The following is a 15,858-nucleotide window of genomic DNA, read 5'->3' on the forward strand; positions in this document are numbered from 1 at the left end:
GATATCTTCAAATAAACATTCATCCATCCATCTATACATCTAAACATACGCATTTATGATATTAGTAAGAAGTTAGATATTTAGTCTTTTAAGTAAAAAATGTTTTTCTTACATATATTTTAACATATCCTCCGTGACTGCTTGCATGTTTGCCACCTTATGATATAAAAAAATTCTGGGAAGTTGTAGAAGTTGTAGAAGTAGAGGAAAAACCAAAGTTTTATATTTAAAATACATGTCAGAACTTTAGCAGACAACCCAGACGTAAGGTTACATTAAATTGACTGTAAAATGAAGGTAGATAATGTCCATTGTTCGACAGAATTAGCAAGTAATTAACAACAATGAGGACCCTTCAAGAACTTAAACAATGAAGACCTAGTGGTGCACACTTTTTTGAATGGAATGCACTAAACATAATTATAGTAACTTAGCCTTTTGTCTTAAATCAAACAAACCGTTCCTTTTTATTAGAACAATCAATAAATTATAACAAAGAATATTTTTTCAAAGTTCAACAGACTAAAAATATATAAACGAATTGAGAACCTTTTCCTTTTTGAATTGTAAAGATACGATTAATAAGAAAACCGTAGACTAAAATCCCGAAAAGGATAACAAAGTAACAATTAAGACAAGGAATCTAATTCTAACGTAGTTAATCTGGCGCGAAGCCAAAAATGTCAATGACCCCATAATGGCCGCCACATCGTCCGGCTGAGCGGGAATTAGACACGTATTTAAGGATTTAAGATGCACATTTGGTCACGACGACGTATCAAAAGTGTTAAATCGTTGAAAAGGTTTTATTTTAAATGTATAAAACCTTACTGCGTAGATTTATTTAACTATTTTTGGTGTTCTGTCGTTTTGTGTCTTTTGTTTTATCTTACTAATATTATAAATGCGAATGTTTAGATGGATGTTTGTTCAAAGGTATCTCTGGAACGGCTGAACAGATCTTGATGAAATTTTGCATAGATGTAGAACATAGTCTGGAAGAACACATAGACTTTTAAAGCTTTGCCTTTTTAATTGCGCGCGGACAGTGTCGCGGTGACAGGTAGTTTTTCTAATAATTCTAGATTGTTACCAGCCTATGACATCTCTTTTTACTTTCTTTAGTTAATCAAATACACTACAGTAAATGTTTTATATTTAATGTTTATTAATTGTATACACCGGAAAGGGAAGTTTGAAAACTCATGACAGTAATGTGCTAGTAAAATTTAGTTAAAACAAACAAATCTGAAATTAGCAAAGGTGATCGAACTGTTCGCATAAACTAAGATTTTTATTGCTACACTATCTTTATCTCAGTTTATTTTAATCAACGAGTTTCAGTTAATATATTGCGTAGTTCTTTTGCGTATCTCAGTTTTATTCACTCGTCGTAAATCTTCGCTAAATTACTACGAAATGCATTATAAAAATACAAATTATATTGAAACATGAACCACATGTGAATCAGATATTAGGGAATTTAACAACTTCCTTATCTACAATGTCTTGCCGTTTGTAAAAATGGAAATAAGGTTAAATTTACACTTTATTTTTTGCTTACAGCTGGTAAAAAGTACACTAACTGGCGCCAGTGAGCCAAAACCAGTTAAAGCCAGGACAGCTCTACTGTCTTAGTGTACTAGAATGTTGTAAATACCGCATTAAGCTATTCATTTTTATTGTTACGTTACTTTATCTAAAGGCATAAATATTTAAGCGCCTGTTATAAGATAATAGCAAAGTGCGGTTTCACAACCTGTGGCAATAAAAATACAGGTTCTGTGTGAGACAGAATTTACAATCCTAGTCTATAAAATTAATAGTAAAAAATTATTAAGTAATTTTAAATCATTGCTCTAAATATATCATTCGCCATTGAATTATTTACTTCATTCAAGTAAAATTTGGATTATTTATCGAAATGCGTATTTGTACCTATAGATGGCGTTATTATAAAAAGACATCTTAGACTTTATTGATCATGTCATACACACAATTACATGATTTGCGCCTATGTTAAAACCTAAATAAATTTACTTTATTTCATACATTATTGATATTAACATTATGCCTAATTGCATAATTGCTACCCTCGTTTTGATTCAAAAATAATTTCGAAACTTACGTATAGATGGCACCAGTAGTATCTTCAAACACGATAACGTTTTACTTTTCAAGTTGGGAAAAGATCTCGCGTATAGTATACAACAGCGATCACTTAACATTAGGTGGCCGCAAGTTTGCCCCCTTTAACTTATAATATTTTTGACAACACCGTCATAAACAATTTGTTTTGGCGGTTAATATAGAAAAAGAATATGCTGTTGAACAGCTAGTCTTTTATATAACATTGTAGAATCACAGGCCTTCTGGAATATACATCATGGAGATGTGTGAAGCTGAAATCATTTTTCATTTGCTTATTTTCATAAAGTGCATTCTGATATAATACGAATGTTTAGATGGATGTTTGAATTTATCTCCAGAACGGCTGAACAGATCTCGATGAAATTTGGTATACACATAGAACGTAATCTGAAAGAACACATAGGCTACTATGTTTTGTTCTCCTGTAAAGTTCTCGAACAGTCCGTGTATGTTAACCCTTAGTTATGTAGACAGTAATAAAACATCATCGGTTAATCCAATGGATTAGAAATAATCTATTAATAAAATCAATTTCTACATTATTTTACGTTCTCACGTATATTATCTCACAACCGGTAGAGGGTGTTGCAATGTTAAAAAAATTAACCAAAAATACTACAACATTTTATATTTTGATTACGTTTAATTGTTCCTTATATCAAATATATATATATATATATATATATATATATATATATGTAGTTATGCTTAATCTTATACGACTTTCATAATATCAATAAAATTAGCAACAATAATAAAACTAAAAAATTCTACAACACTTTTTTTTGAATTTTGATTAACACTTGACATTTGCAAAAAATAACCTGTACCTAAATATTAACAACATGAATATAAAACTTTGATACTAATCGCAATAAGCTGTGTTATTAGTAATTAATAACTCCCGTCAAATGTGCAGAATTTTATAAGCTGGCAACTCCATAGTATCTGACCACTCGGGGCGCTCTCTATATGTAATTTACAATATTATTGTCGTGTTTACTTTGCTCCTGCGCTGACGTATCGTGAAAGGATACGTAATATGAACTTAAATTGTGCCGTGTTATAATATTTGACGATTTTTTATTGTGTGTCCAACACTAAAATTGCAAAGTCTATGATAAATGTTCGAGAAAGTGAGTTTAATTTTTTTTTATCGGCATAACTACGAAATGGCGTTGCAATATATTTATTTGTTTGTTATTTAACGTGTGAAATTAATATCTTTACTAACCTTGGATTAATTTATTACTTTATTTCTCATATTGTGTCTTTCTCTCTCGTCTGTATTAACTGACTAATATTATAAATACGTATGTTTAGATGGATGGATATTTGTGTGAAGGGATCTCCAGAAAGACTACATGGATTGCGTTGAAATTTGGCATAGATATAGAACACAGACTGGATAAAAACAGGCTAAAAATTATTTTTTTTAATTCCGCGCGGACGTAGTCGCAGACGACAGTTAATTTTTATGACAATTGTTTAATAATAATATAATAATATGAATAGAAACGTGTAAATAAATATTAAAATACATAAAATATAATATAAGAAATGCTATAAAGATGACAAGAGATCATTTACAATAGGTTCTAGAAATCTGTGTCAAAAAGTGATTTAAATCTAAAAGAAAAATAAGCTATATATTGGTAAAAAGAGTTTAAAAACATGGATTATTAGTATATCGTGTTCATATCTATAATATTATATAATATTGATAATAAAACTGGTTGAAATTGCTAATATAAATCTTGGAATTTAATATCGCAACTAAATCTATCATTATTTTTTTTTATTAATGTCAAATCACATTATGGAAGATAATTCTAGAAAAACTAGCTAAATAAATTTATTATTAACGGATAAATTTTATTATAAATAGATTATTTTATTTCGTAATATATATTTCTTTAATAAATAACGGATTTTTACAATTTCTAAATCATAATTTGACATTTTCCAAACTTCGATTTCTTATAATCTATGACAATTGAATTTAGATTTCCCGCCCGCGTATTTCTAAAACAAAAGCTGACTCGGAATTAAAAAAAAAACATTATTAGTGGCCAATGTGTTCTTCCAGACTATGTTCTATATGTATGTCAAATCATCGAGATCTATGCAGCCGTTCTGGAGTTTTCAAACAAACATCCATCTAGACATTCGCATTTATAATATTAGTAAGATTTTAAAGTTGATCTTTTAATAATTCTTAATATGTTTATATTTTTACTGGGACTTTCTGTGACTTTCACTAAAGAGCTTCTGGTTTCGTGGTTTTTTTTTATTATTCCTAATTGATTAAAGGTTGTTTGTATATAAAGTTCTTGAACATTCTAGAACGTTTAATTCGTTATTCCCTGACGGAACAAGTTTGAAATGATGTCATTTGATCCACTTTTTAAATGAGCTATAAATTATGACGTTTGCCCGACATTTTATTCGATAAGAATTAGTTTATAAATATAGGAAATACAGCATTTCTAGAGAGATATTAAAATCAGTTTACTCTTTATATATAGTGTAAACTCTATATAATGTCTTATAGGACCGAGTACATCGAGTGGACGTTATATCGAGTGACGAAAGATATGCTCTTTTACTATTCTATAGTGATTTATTTTAACTAATATGTTGATAGTATTATTTGTCTTTTCTCCAATAATTTTTTGTCAATATTCGTATTTCGCTACAACTATATTTTCTGTTCAAGTGTGTAGCAATTTGACATATCTTGTTTACGTTATACCAAAAAAATGGCTTCTTTTTAAAGGCTACAAGTGAATCGTTTATAAATGCCGCATGTTCGACGTTAAATAGAGTGAGCGTTATATGGAGTGTATGTATGTTATATGGAATGTAATGTATAGAAAACAAGGTAAACCAAACCGTTATAAAGAGTTTGGCGTTATAAGGAGTGACGTTATAAAGAGTTTAAACTTTATATGTAGATACAGAATATAGATATCAATGGTAAAACAGTATAGCAACAAACTCTTCCATTAACAAAGGTTAAGAAACCAATAAAACCTCAATGAAGGTTCATTGTAAAAGTATATCGAAATATTAATGGCATGTGTATAAGGCAATTTAAAGTTTATCACCACTAATTTAGAGTCGACTTTTAAATACTGAAGCTTAATCAGTCCATAAGGAAGGTATTGGCAGCATTGACATAATAATTTGGATATAAAAAAAAATAAGATTTTTATTAATAAAAAAAAACAAGTTTTTTTTTTAAATTACCAAAATATTATTTTTGTTTTAAAAGAGTATTTATTTATATAATTACATAAAATTATAAAATATTTTTAAAAGAAAGAGAAAGGTATATTTACTTTTATCTCTGTTTAATATATTCAAATCTTACTTCTTACTAATATTATAAATGCGAATGTTTAGATGTATGTTTGTTAGAGGTATCTGCAGTTCGGCTGTACGTATCTCGAATGAAATTTGACATAGATGTAGAACATCTGGAACACACAGGCTACTAATTTAGTTTTTAATTCCTCGCAGACGTAGTCACGGGCGGTTGTTATTAAACCTTGTTCAATTTAAATTCGACAAATTAATTAACGCATGATTTTAAAAGCCCTTGTAAATATCTTAATTCAATGTCGTATCTTATTATATATTATTTGACCTATTTTGCCTTTATTTAACTTAATATGTCGTAATAAAACAGTACAAAGAAACACTTCGAAGATGGAAATCCTAGATTTATTCAGTCTTGATTAAATTAAGCAAAACTGGAAAACAATTGTAATATAGAACATATGTTTTATTTAGATATATAACCTACAAGCTATAGCCCGCGACTCCGTATGCGCGGAATTATAAACACACTTAGTAGTCTATGTGTTCATCCAGACTATGTTCTACATCTATGCCTTTCTGCTAGATACAGTCGTTCTAGAGTTACCTTCTAACATCCATCCATCTAAACATTCGCATTTATAATATTAGTAAGATAGATGTATCATGTATGTGTCATGAGCGTCGGTGGCTCACTCAGATTGCAAGTCAAGCACTTGACTTGCAATCTGCATCTTCGAATCCCGCCATGTACCTATGTGTTTTTCGATTTTCGATTTACATATGTACATTTATCCGACGTTCTTACGGTGAAGGAAAAAATCGTGATGCAAACTGCACATATCTGAAAAGAAATTCAAAGATATGTGTGAAGTCAACCAACCCGCACTTGGCCAGCGTGGTTGACTATGGCCTAATCACCCTCAACTTAGGGTAGGCTCCGAGCCCCTCGGTGGGGACGTATAGTCAGCTGATGATGATGAAATGTGTCATATGAGTTTGACCTCTAATCAAGAGTCGATTTTCTAAATGTAACGTTGTATTGTAAATAGCAACACTGAGGGGATATATCCCAACATAAATCCGTCGGACACTTTATTCGCCTTTTTTTTTCGGAGAAAAATCCATCCATCCGTACATTGAAAAATTCTCATTTATTATATAAGTATTTAATAAGAACATCCTGTACTAAATAAAACATTAAAAACGAGCTCCGAATATGATTTCGTCTCATACAGCGTCGAGACCCTTGGTCCGTGGGGTCCTAGCGCTTTAAGACTTTCCAAAAAAGTAATCGAGAGCTGGCAGCTACCTCAGACAAAGAAGTTTAGCTATCCAAAGGGGGAATGCCAGTATCTTCGTTACCTTGCCTTAAGGGACTCCTTTTAATAATATATATTAGTAAATTATTCATTTTCGGAGTATATGGCAATAAAAGATAAACATTTGTTTATTTTTTTTTTAAAACATTCTCTATGGAAACATATACATATGTCAAAACAGATTGGTATACGGATATGATCATTAAATTATACGCAATAAATAACATAAATTTTAAATTAATATTACTTAGTAATACGAAATCAATAAATTAAAAAGGTTTAGAAAATAAATCATACGTACTTAAGTGTAAATAATTGCTATACTCTACGATATCTTTCTTAATCTATAAGCTAACAAAAAGCGTTGTTTAGGCCCGCGAGGCTTTTTACCTCGGATTTTACTATAAAAAATCAACGTTAAAATATTTTAGCTTACATATGCGTCAACATTTTTATAAAAGAAGGCTGTCGCCTGCGACTCCGTCCGCGTGGATATATCCTCTAAGCTAATTTGGCATAGTATAGAACATAGTCTGAAAGAACATATAGGTTACACTAATTAAGTTTTCTTCTTCGCTATTTCAGCGATTTTAAGTGGCGACTAGCTCGTTTGCCACCTTGTGATATTGAAAAATGATAATAATCTTCATCGGCGTTCAAAGGGTTAAAACACGTGTTTAATTAACATTGTCTTACTATATTTTTGTGGTAATACAGATATTTTTATTACATAGACTTTAAGTATATAAATACTATGTTGAAATAAATGGAACGGTCTGTCCTCGGCGGTATTTCCAAACCAATACGACTTAGGGTCCTTCAAGAAGTGAGCCTATCACCACCTCAGAGGCCGGCAACGCATCTGCGGTTCCTCTGGTATTGCTGATGTCCATGGGCGTCGTTGAACACTTCGGTGTTCCCGCTGCTCGTTTGCCACCTTGTTATAAAAAAAAAAAAACAATTTTTAATGTATAATTTAATCGGCAATGGACGTAACATGGTACATAACCTTGTTAAATTCCATAAAGGTTTTTATATAATTTAAATATAACGTACCATTTTACTACTTGCTTATATTATTAATACGAATGTTTGGATGGATGTTTGTTTGAAGGTATCTACGGAAAGGCTGCATAGATCTTGCTGAAATTTGGCATAGATGTAGAACATAGTCTGCAAGAATATGTAGGCTACTTATTAAGTTAATTACGTGCGGATGGAGTCGCGGGAGACAGCTAGTGAAATATAAAAGTGGAAAGCTACTTAGTTGATTAAATATTATGCAAAAGACTTAATTTCTATGTGTTTTATCATTTTTCGGCACGTGGTCTCATAAATAAACATTTCCTACCGAAACGGTAATTTTAATGACATTAATTTTTTTAAACCAAAAATCCCGTTTAAAACATGCAGCTATCTCTGTCTTGCCAAAGATAATGACAGAGATGACGATATGTTTCATACGGAGATTGGTCTCGGAAACTTACTATGAGAATTCAGATAAATATTAATATTCTATACGGTTAATAAAATAGTAATATATGTATGTAAAATCGATAAAAAAACATATTACGTAAGCATAATTTATTTATGTTGCTTATAACGAAAACCAGTTTTATAAATTTTGTCTGTTGGCAAGTCGCATTTATTCCGTATATTCTCCCAAACGGCTGTGACGATTTTGACGGGACTTTACTAGAAGGTTACTAATCTGTATATATAGATAGGCTATAGCTTGGAACTGACAACCTTTGCTTCGTTCCTAGTTGAACGTGCCTGTTGATTTTATGTGACAGTTAATTCTCTCTATATTATTAGTACTCATCCACACCACCGCTGCAAGCCGCAACCATCAGCGCCAAAATGGCGAAAATCAAATAGGCACAAAATTATACGACTTTTAGCCAGTCCATTTAAAGAGGAGAGTCGATGTATGTGACAGTTGCTTACGATTTTTTTTTTAATTTTATGCTTTAGAATTAACGAGCCAAGTCCTTGTAATAATTATGTTTCTTCCTTAAATATGCATAAAAATAATTGTTAAAAGTCACGAAAAGAATTTTATAGCGATGTAATTGTAACAGATAATTTAATCACAAATAAAATGGCAGTGACCCATTCTTATAACAATCTGATAATTATATTTGAAATTTAAATTAGAATAAATTAGTTTCAGTTATAGAAATATCTTTGATTAAATTTGTTAGAAATGAATACATAAATATTCAACGAACGATATCTGCTGGAATCTTTTATTCAATCTTTTTTTATTTATGTTAATAAATCTGATTTTAAACTCGATTTGATAAGATTATAGGAAAGTTTATTAGCAAGCTTTATCGTATTTTACGTAATTATTAGTGAAATTTTAGTACTATATTAGTATTTGCAAGCTTTATCGTAAATATAAGAAAAAATTTGAGGTTATATTTTATAAAGGTTATAAAGAAAAATGTTTAACGTCTTTTTGACGTAACAGAATGCGCGCGAAATTCATGTTAAAAGTATAAACATAAATGAAATGACTTTTTAAAATCTTTTTTTCTTTCTTTATTTGGCGTTTCTTACCTTTCCTATAGGTAGGCCAACATTTGACACTTCATACATATCCAACAACGTAACCTTGTAACGGCGGGCGTATTTTTTTTTAATTTATAACTGCACAATTTATTTCCATTTTTTAAATTTCGAATACATATTGATTGTAATCATGCCAATCGAACGTCGTTACAATGATGCGTCAGTGAAGTCTTTTTCTTTTTAAAACACGATAGAAAAATAATCGAACGCAAAACATCGATATTGCATATCTGAATTCGATTCAAATATGTTTGAATTCAGTATCGATACATTAATTTCAATCGATATTTTAAGCAGCTTACATCACGAAAAAATTTATAGATGTCAAATGAGACATATTAATTGGCCTACCTATAATTGAGGATTATCTTTTGTTCTGAATTAAATAAATATTACTATAGCTAAATAGTCACGATTTAAGGAATTTGAAGTCATTAAAATAAATGAGGAAACGGTCGTATCTCTATGGGTGTTGTTATGTTAAAAAAACACTGGTTGTATAATATTTAATCTGTTGCAAAAACCAGTTCAAGACACAGGATTAAACTGAACGAGATATATTAAATAATTTGCTAATTTATTTAACTAGCTGTCGCCCGCAATTCCGTTCGCGAGGAATTAAAAGTTAATAATATTAGTAAGATATTACTAATGTATGTGGCTCAGGGGTTAAGCACTTATAATCTGCAGGTTCTGTGTTCGAATCCCGCCATGTACCAATGTGTTTGTAGACTCGATTTACATATGTACATTTATCCGACGATCTTACGCGATGGAAACCATCGTGGTGTTGCACATATCTGAGAAGAAATTCAAAGATATGTGTGACGTCAACCCGCGCTGAGCCAGCATTGATTATGGCCTAGTCACTCGTAACTGAAAGGTTCCGAGCCCCTCAGCGGGGTCATATAGTGAGCTGATGATGATGACAAAACATCCATAAATCTATCCAAACACATCACATATGTATAGCTCTTTTCCAATATCTAGAATATATACAAAAATATCGTAGGATCCTTTTTTTTTAATTTATTTTTGTTTTTATTAATTCCACGATAGCTAAGTTTAGGGCGAGCGCTATCTCTGGAAATACTGGACCGATTTTGACAGGGTTTAGACGGGAAGGTAGCTGATGTACGCAGGAATATTATAAACTATTTAATATATATATATATGTTTATTTGTTTGCAGATGACAGGAGAGAGCCTGGAGGAGCTTGCAGTGCGTCTGTTCGACGCGGGCGCTGTGCGACTGGGCGACATTGAGGCGAAGCTCGGCCGACGCACACCAATATACTTTGACTTAAGAGTTATTGTCTCACATCCCAAGCTTATGGTATGTACCAGCTGTCGCCCGCGACTCCGTCCGCGCGGGATTAAAAATAGATGTTGGCCGATTCTCAGACCTACTCCATATGCTCACAAAATCATGAGAATCGGTCAAGCCGTTTCGTAGGAGTATGGAAACGAAAATTGTGACACGAGAATTTTATATATAAGATTAGATAGAATTCTTTGTCGCCAATGACGTGCTTTCGTTACAAAGTCCAGTGTCAGAATGATTAGTGAGGGGACATAAACGTCGACATTTAAGTAAGGCTAGTGTTTAGTCAATACACTGCCTCATTTCTGGATTTTTTTCCTAGCAGTACCTATAGTTCTAACAATTGACTCAGTCGTTATCCCGCAATTTCTTTTTATGTTTGTTACGTCACTGCAAAGAATGTTATCTTTTTAGGTTGACAGTATTAAACCAGTTGCAACTTCACTGTATGATTTTCTTTAATTATTCGTTCGTTTCTTGTCTACTTATGTATCGTAAGATTACATGTAATTTTATCTTTAAACTATAATTAAATAAATATTTCAAAATAACCCTTTTTAAAAGGTATTCTAGGAAGTGTAGGTATGCTATTCATGATATGAAATTTTTGCGCACATCTGGTTTAATTTCAGTCCCCTTACCCTTCCCATCCTTCTTATAAGGGAAGGGGACGTGCATTCAATGGAGGAGGGGACGCATAGTAAATGGAAATATAATCTTTCTTTACGTCTCCGTCTGCAATTGTAGATGTTGCTATCGCTTCGCTATTTCGGCAAATTCAGCTGTCTGCTTGCATGTTTGCGTCATCTTTATATATATAATTCTTCTGTGAGTGTGTATGTCACTGAACTTCTCTCAAACGACTGGACCGATTTTGACGAAATTTTTTGTGTGTGTTCAAGGGGATCTGGGAATGGTTTAGATTCACAATTTTCATCAAATATTAACTTCATATTAATTTATTCAAATTAAAGACGTGTAGACAGGACAACGTCTGTCGGGTCCGCTAGTTACTTTATAAAAAGAAACATTTAAAAGATATGTAATGAAAGCGATTGAAGTACCCCTAGGCTAGGATTTTTAGCTAATTAATTAGGTCTAGAATAATATTGCTTTTTTTAGCAACGATTGTAAATTGTTTTGATGTTATTAACGGTAACAAATATGAACGAGCTTTTATCTGTTTCTAGGAAATTATAAATAAAACGTCCAATTCGAGATAATGAATCCTTTATAAGGAAAGGTTGGCGCGTATAAACAAACCGTTCAGAAATTATGTCGCAATAACGAACAAGTTCAATGATAATTTCTTATTAAACATTTTAAACTCACCGTAATCACAAAAGGTCGTAGTTCGATGCGTTATTATTTTATTGCCCACTAATTAATGTACTAATAATTTCAGATGGCGATATGTCGACAATTACAAACTTTAGCTAATGAAATACCACACGACATACTGTGTGGAATTCCATATGCAGCATTACCATTCGCAGCAGTAATGTCAGTAAATACAAACACACCAATGATTATGATGAGAAAGGAAACTAAATTATATGCAACTAAAAAAATCTTAGAAGGAGTGTTCGAGAAAGATCAGAAATGTTTAATTATCGAGGACGTAGTGACATCTGGTGGCACAATATCGGAAGCAGCGAAAACTATTCGCGCCGAAGGTTTACAAGTCGCACACGCTGTTGTAGTTCTCGAAAGGGAACAAGGTGGCGCTAATGTGTTAAAAGCAAATGGCGTCCATGTAAAATCATTGTACACGATGACTAATTTAGTGAAAATACTAAGGAACGCTGGACGAATAAGCGACGAAACGGCAGAAATAGTATCCGATCACATCAAGGAATGCCAATTCGGTTACTCAGTTTAGATTGATGGTAAAAAAACGAAAATTGCATTAAGAAATTCAACGTGCACGCTTAATACTTTTTCTTTTTATTAACTTAGATCTGAAATTAGCACTCATTTATACATTTGTTGGTATTGTACTTATTTTATTTTATTAATTAATAAACTATACGATGAAATATTTATTCTTTCAAAACTTATTATCATATTGATATATTTTTATTATTTATACTGAAATAAATGTAAAAGTGAAATGTGTTTTATTTCTTCGTCGTAATTAGAAATTGTTTGTTTTGTCTATGGAAATTGTAAATCAAAAATTTTTGTGTGCATTAAACGGCTTCTAGTTAAACGAAAGGTGTGTAAATAACTAAAATTTGAATTTAAAAAATTAAAATGCAATTGCAAGTAAACTGGGGCACTTTCTATGTAAATTATTTTATACAATTTATACTAAGCTTATTATTTCTAAGCATAACTAAGAGCAATGACCGCATCTCTCTCTTTTATAACACATTTTATAGTTTTAATGCCGCTATAATAAACAGCAAGTTATAGGAACATTTGCGTAGGCGGCAAAATACAAGATGGCGGAACTTGCATGGAAATCTCGCGATTCCTGCACACTTATTAATATTATGCTAATAAACCAGGCGTGAAGTGGAAGCAATTCCGCGTTTCGTCTGATGAGTGTGCGTACGGCAGTACTAATTTAGTCCTCTTTCCCTTCCCACCCTTTTTCTTATAAGGAAAGGATGGGAAGTGGAAGTGGACTTTCCGGATGAGAGGATGCATGGAAAGGGAAGATATTTTCTTTCTGTGCATCCTCTCCTCCGTCGATTAAAGATAGACAACGCATATACAATTGCGTATGTCTATGGGCAACGGTCATTTCGCTATTTCAGCGATTTCAGGTGGCCGCTCGCTCGTTTGCCACCATAAGATATAAAAAAAAACACTACTTTATCTATGCCATAGTGAAAAACGGAATTTAAATTAACACGTCAAGTTTTGTAAGTAATTTATTTTACGCTATATTGTGCGAGATATTACAAATTCCTTTGTTTTTTGTGCGATCAACCATTTCCGATTTCCGTCTACTTTCATGTTCCTGCCACATCTGTCGATCATCGGTTATGGCTGTCCCGTTACCACTTAGATTATGTTGTTTTTTGTCTATATCGAACTTTATTCTTCATTAAGTTTATTTTCCAAAGCTAATGAAATATAAAACACTTATTATTCCCTCCAAAAGAATTTATCCTATTCTGACAGGTTCGAACGCATTTGCATCCAGTTCAGACCATAGTCGTAACAATGTCTGTGGTTCGAGCATTCATCACTTCACTGATAAGATGAAACGCAGAGTACATCCACGCCTGTTTTCTGTGAGTTCGTGGTATTTCACTGGTCGAAGTCAAGATATCTGTTTGTTTAAGTTCACACGTTCCGTGATCAATTACTGGAAGGCGTAACATAACTGTCCACGCATGAAACGGAATCTTAACGAGGCTTAATCAGCATAAATTAAAAAGGGCTTAAGTACCGTTACAACTTTTTACTTTACGAATACAAAACGAGTGCTTAACTTTCTAGATAAAAGAATTGCCAAACATTTTAGTCGTCAGTTCGTATGACTTATTAAAAAATAAAAAGTGATGTCGATTATTTGAAATACATAATATAATAAAGTTTGTAACTTAAGATGATTCAAGTATCATTAATAATCTTAATTTTATCCTATATTTAAATTTAAAATGCTAATCTTGAATTTAGCATATGGCGGACGTAACTGAGCTTGAGCACCGGAAATAGCTAAGCCTTCATTATCTTTTGCTGTGTCGTGAATATTGCAACAAACTGGTTGTATTGCATTGCAATGTAAATGAAAGATTCAACATACTGAGAGATAAGCTTTGAGAGTTAGCTCCACGATAAGTGCAAAGATGTAGAACATAATTTTAATACTTTTACCTTGCGTGAAATGGTTCCAAGCAACTTTGGTTTAGTTATCACACCTAATTAAGGGTAACCAGAGTTTACTGACACACTTGGTAATTAATTGAATCTTATAACTAAGATTAAGAATCGCTTATAATTTTTTATCTTTATGCCTTATACTACATTTCAGTTTTCACCCATTGCATCACATTTGTAGTTAAAAACACTGTCATTTTAATTACGGTAAATAGGAATTTGCTTTGAACCTAAACATATTATGGTAAGTTACTCATATATCGTTAAAATTTTATCATTATAAAACAAAACTTAATAATTAGCCTATGTGTTCCTCCAGACTTAGTTCTACATGTTCCAAAATTCATGAAAATCTGTTGAGCCATTCTACAAACATCCATTCATCAAAACATTCGCATTTATAATATTAAATATGCATTACTAGCTGTCGCCCTCGCGGAATCAAAAAATTCCATAATAAGTATAGGTTACTTCTTCCAGACTATGTTCTATATGTATTCTGAATTTCATCGAGATCCATTCAGCCGATCTGATACCTTCAAACAAACATCCAACTATCCATCCATTTAAGCATTCGCATTTATATTAGTAGGATATAGCTCAGCATTAAAGGCAAGTGAATAATAGAACATTGACCGCGCGGACGTGATTCTGCGAGCGCGGTACTACCTATTTAATTTGCAGTCTATAACTACCCACACATTATGAATCAGAATCAATAAAAAGGTAATGCCGATTGAGGCCCACATGGGAGCCTCTGGCTTTGTAGTTTAAAACGAGAATAGATGTTTTGAAATTAGTATAATTAGAAAAATCTAAGTAGACTAGTAGTTTTGTTTGAGAGTTATTATTGAATTTGATCTTATTTTGTTTGCATACAATAATTTACCTCGTCTACTTCGAATATTTAATTTATTTGATTTACGTCGACTATGAGTCAATGGTGTTGTATGTTAACGAAATGAAAAAAACGTTTTAAAATCATTAAATTTTATTATTCACCAGCTGGAATATAATAATTAAAAAGTTTGATCGACTTCGAAAAATTGTACGACATGATTGTCAGTCTCAGGCGTGTGAGAGCGGACATTAAAAAAACACACTGGTTACAAAGATTAATAATTAACTTAGGTATTAAAAAAATCAAGTTCAGCCTTATATCAAAAACAAAAGATCTTTTTCCTTTTGTGTCATCAGTGAGTCCACAGCACCGAGTCGTGGTGGCGAAGGGGCCACGTCGTGGGGGGGAGTTGTTTAAGTCAATAAACAACCGAGCGAGCGCCCTTCGGTCAGGAAAACACTGGGAATGTATCACTACGCG

General features: G+C 32.1%; 2 protein-coding genes across 2 annotated transcripts in view; one reads left to right on the top strand and one right to left on the bottom strand.

Annotated features, from left to right (window-relative positions):
• Positions 1 to 3,129: 3,129 nt before the first annotated feature.
• Positions 3,130 to 12,805, top strand: LOC106116209 (uridine 5'-monophosphate synthase). The gene is made up of 3 exons (XM_013309965.1): positions 3,130 to 3,287; positions 10,569 to 10,712; positions 12,106 to 12,805. The coding sequence occupies exons 1-3, from the start codon at positions 3,276 to 3,278 to the stop codon at positions 12,580 to 12,582; spliced, it is 633 nt and encodes a 210-aa protein (XP_013165419.1). The 5' UTR covers positions 3,130 to 3,275; the 3' UTR covers positions 12,583 to 12,805.
• Positions 12,806 to 15,222: 2,417 nt separating this feature from the next.
• Positions 15,223 to 15,858, bottom strand: part of LOC106116117 (tubulin beta-1 chain-like) — a 6,209-nt gene continuing 5,573 nt past the window's right edge. Inside the window, exon 3 of the mRNA XM_013309857.1 lies at positions 15,223 to 15,228. Within this exon, the coding sequence (XP_013165311.1) occupies positions 15,223 to 15,228 (6 nt within the window). The remainder of the gene's footprint in view (positions 15,229 to 15,858) is intronic.

Source organism: Papilio xuthus, unplaced genomic scaffold, assembly GCF_000836235.2.
Source record: "Papilio xuthus unplaced genomic scaffold, Pxut_1.1 DF827756.1, whole genome shotgun sequence".
In the NCBI taxonomy this organism is placed as follows: Eukaryota; Metazoa; Arthropoda; class Insecta; order Lepidoptera; family Papilionidae; genus Papilio; species Papilio xuthus.